The sequence below is a fragment of the Rhinolophus ferrumequinum genome, chromosome 19 (genome assembly GCF_004115265.2).
Source record: "Rhinolophus ferrumequinum isolate MPI-CBG mRhiFer1 chromosome 19, mRhiFer1_v1.p, whole genome shotgun sequence".
In the NCBI taxonomy this organism is placed as follows: Eukaryota; Metazoa; Chordata; class Mammalia; order Chiroptera; family Rhinolophidae; genus Rhinolophus; species Rhinolophus ferrumequinum.
This window is the reverse complement of record NC_046302.1, coordinates 2,369,806-2,373,334: the sequence shown is the minus strand read 5'-3', so window position 1 is coordinate 2,373,334 and position 3,529 is coordinate 2,369,806. Positions and strand designations below refer to the sequence as shown.

The window sequence follows — 3,529 nt, the reverse complement described above, 5'->3', positions numbered from 1 at the left end:
ATCTGATAATTTTTTGTTCTATTTCTTTAAAAAACACCAGTGAGATTTTGATGGAGATTGCATTAAATCTGTATATTGCTTTGGGTAATATGGCCATTTTAACTATGTTGATTTCCAATCCATGACCATGGAATGTCTTTCCATTTCTTTGTGTCTTCTTCAATTTCTTTAAAAAATGTCTTATAGCTTTCAGCATACAGGTGTTTCACATCCTTGGTTAAGTTTATTCCTAGGTATTTTATTCTTTTTGCTGCAATTGCAAAATAAATTTTTTTAAATTTATTTCTTTTTCTGAGATTTCATTGTTAGTATATAAGAATGCAATAGACTTTTTTTTTTTTTTTTTTGTATTTTATAACACTTTTATTAAGAGAGAACCTATATCAGAATTCCTAAACTGTAAACAAGGGGAACTGAAATATCAGAGGATACACATTAGGGATTATATATAACAGACAAAACCCCTTTAATTTTCTTATTGCCTTCATACAATCAGTGTGTAACATTTAAGCAAAATTGAAATCCTTATTAAGCAAACATTTTTGCATACGCTGCCTTCTCTTTATCTTTCTGTGCCTTTATCTTTTGTTTGACTTTCAGCAATTCTGCCTGGATAGCTTTATCTTCTGGTGCTATCTCCTGAGCTTTCTTAAGATCAACCAATGCTTCATTGTATTCTTTTAATCCTTGCCATCCTTGAGCTCGACGGTATAGTGCTTTGGTATTTGATGGGTCTATTTCAAGAGCCTCCAAACAACTGTCGATTGCTCCCTGCCAATCTGACATCTTCAGTTTACAAGCACCAATATTCAGCATGCAGCTTAAAGCTATAGGTTGCAGCTTTGATGTATCTGCTTTCTCAATAACAGCCTTTGATCCTTCCACATATCTTAAAACTTTTGTATATTTTTTAATGGCCATCTCCCAATTCTGGGATTTGAAAACAGTATTTCCAATGTTTTTTAAGTCTTCTGTTATTAATAATATTTTATCTACATCTTTTAAATCTATATCTGCATCCTCTGGGAAATCTGGGTAACTGTCACCAGAACCATCTTTTGGGAATATTCCCCAATCATCACCTTCCTTCAATTCTCCGCATTCTGCAATAACGCACAATTTGACTGGTTTTTCACCTTTCACTTCTACATTTTCCAGAATTCTTGCCACACCCATTCCTTTAATTACTTGGCCAAATACCACATGCTTCCCATCCAGATGGGGAGCTGGAACTGTGGTGATAAAGAACTGAGAACCATTCGTATTGCAGCCTGCATTTGCCATGCTCAGTACACCCTCCTTGTCATGCTTGTAATAGAACTTTTCATCTTCAAATTTTTCACCATAAATACTTTCTCCACCTGTCCCATTATGATTTGAGAAGTCTCCACCCTGAATCATAAATTTCTTAATAATTCGATGGAATGGGCACCCTTTGAAATGGAGAGGTTTCCCAGTGGTGGGTCCAATGCCTTTTTCTCCTGTACACAATGCACGAAAATTTTCGGCAGTTTTGGGTACAATATCTGCAAACAATTCTAAAACAATTCGACCAACTCGCTCGCCTCCGATGTCCACGTCAAAGAAGACCCGAGGGTTATTGGGGTTGGAGGGCTTAGCTTGGGGTGACGGATGCGACATGGTGACTAGCAGACGCGTTTGGAAGCGGACTCAGAGCACCTCGTGGCTGCCCAGCACCTGAAACCCGAGAGTGGCTCTTTTTTTCGCAATAGACTTTTGTATGTTGATTTTGTAACCGGCAACTTTACTGTATTCATTGATTATTTCTAATAGCTTTTTGGTGGAGTCTTTAGGGTTTTCTATATATAGTATCATGTCGTCTGCAAAGAGTGAAAATTTAACTTCTTCATTCCATATTTGGATGCCTTTTATTTCTTTCTCTTGCCTGATTGCTCTGGCAAGGACTTCCAACACTATGTTGAAAAGCAGAGATGATAGGGGATAGCCAGCCCTGTTGTGTTCCTGAACGTAGAGCAAAGGACTTCAGTTTTTCACCATTAATTATGAGATTAGCTGAGGTTTTGTCATATATGACCTTTATTATGTTAAGGTATTTTCCTTCTGCACCTATTTTATTAAGTGTTTTAATCATAAATGGATGTTGTATCTTGTCAAATGCTTTTTCTGCATCAATTGATATAATCATATGGCTTTTGTCCTTTATTTTGTTTATGTGATTTATCACATTGATGGAATTGCGGATGTTGAAAAATCCTTGTGCCTTTGCGATGAACCCCATTTAGTCGTGATGAATAATCTTTTCAATGCATCGTTGCATTTGATTTGCTAGAATTTTGTTTAGGATTTTTGCATCTGTATTCATCAGAGACATTGGTCTGTAATTTTTCTTTTTGTGTTGTCCTTACCAGGTTTTGGTATCAGGGTAATGTTGGCCTCATAAAATGAGTTAGGGAGTACTGTCTCTTCTTCAATTTTTTGGAAGAGTTTGAGTAGGATTGGTATTAGATCCTCTTGGATGGTTTGCTAGAATTCACTAGTGAAACCATCTGGTCCAGGACTTTTGCTTTTGGGAAGGTTTTGGATGACTGATTCAATTTCATTACTGGTGATCAGTCTGTTTAGATTTTCCAGTCTTCATGGTTCAGCCTAGGAAGGGTATATGTTTCTAAGAACTTGTCCATTTCTTCTAGGTTATTGAATTTGGTGGCATATAGTCCTTCATAGTATTCTTGGATGATCCTTTGTATTTCTGTGGTGTCCGTGATAACTTCCCCTTTTTCATTTCTGATTTTGTTAATTAGTGTCTTCTCTCTTTTTATCTTAGTGAGTCCAGCCAAGGGTTTTTCAATTTTGTTAATCTTTTCAAAGAACCAGCTCTTTGTTACATTAATTTTTTCCATTGTCTTTTTGTTCTCAATTTCATTTAGTTTTGCTCTGATTTTTATTATTTTCCTTCTTCTGCTGACCTTGGGTTTCATTTGTTCTTCTTTTTCTAGTTCTTTAAGGTGTAACGTCAGGTTATTTATTTGGGATTTTTCTTGTTTCTTGAGATAGGTCTGTAATGATATAAATTTCCCTCTTAAAACTGCTTTCGCTGCATCCCAAAAATTTTGGTAGGATGTACTTTCATTGTCATTTGTTTCTATGTATCTTTTGATCTCTCCTCTAATTTCTTCTTTGACACGGTCGTTCTTTAAAAGAATGTTGTTTAATCTCCATGTATTTGTGTTTTTTCCTGCTTTCTTTTTGCAGTTGATATCCAATTTCAAACCCTTGTGATCAGAGAATATGCTTGGTATGATTTCAATCTTCTTAAATTTGCTGAGGTTAGTTTTATGTCCTAATATATGGTCTATCCTTGAGAACGTTACATGTACACTAGAAAAAAATGTATAGACTGATGTTTTAGGATGAAGTGCTCTATAAATGTCAATTATGTCCATTTCATCTAATGTGTCATTTAGGGCTGCTTTTTCATTATTTATTTTCTTTTCGGATGATCTATCCATAGTTGTAAATGATATATTTAGGTCCCCTAGTACAATTG

At 35.4% G+C, this 3,529-nt stretch overlaps 1 protein-coding gene across 1 annotated transcript; it reads right to left on the bottom strand.

The window, feature by feature from the left end:
• Positions 1–329: 329 nt before the first annotated feature.
• LOC117038732 (peptidyl-prolyl cis-trans isomerase D) lies at positions 330–1,714 on the bottom strand. The gene has a single exon (XM_033135625.1). It carries the CDS (start codon positions 1,639–1,641, stop codon positions 529–531), a length of 1,113 nt encoding a protein of 370 aa, XP_032991516.1. The 5' UTR covers positions 1,642–1,714; the 3' UTR covers positions 330–528.
• Between the last annotated feature and the right edge of the window lie 1,815 nt (positions 1,715–3,529).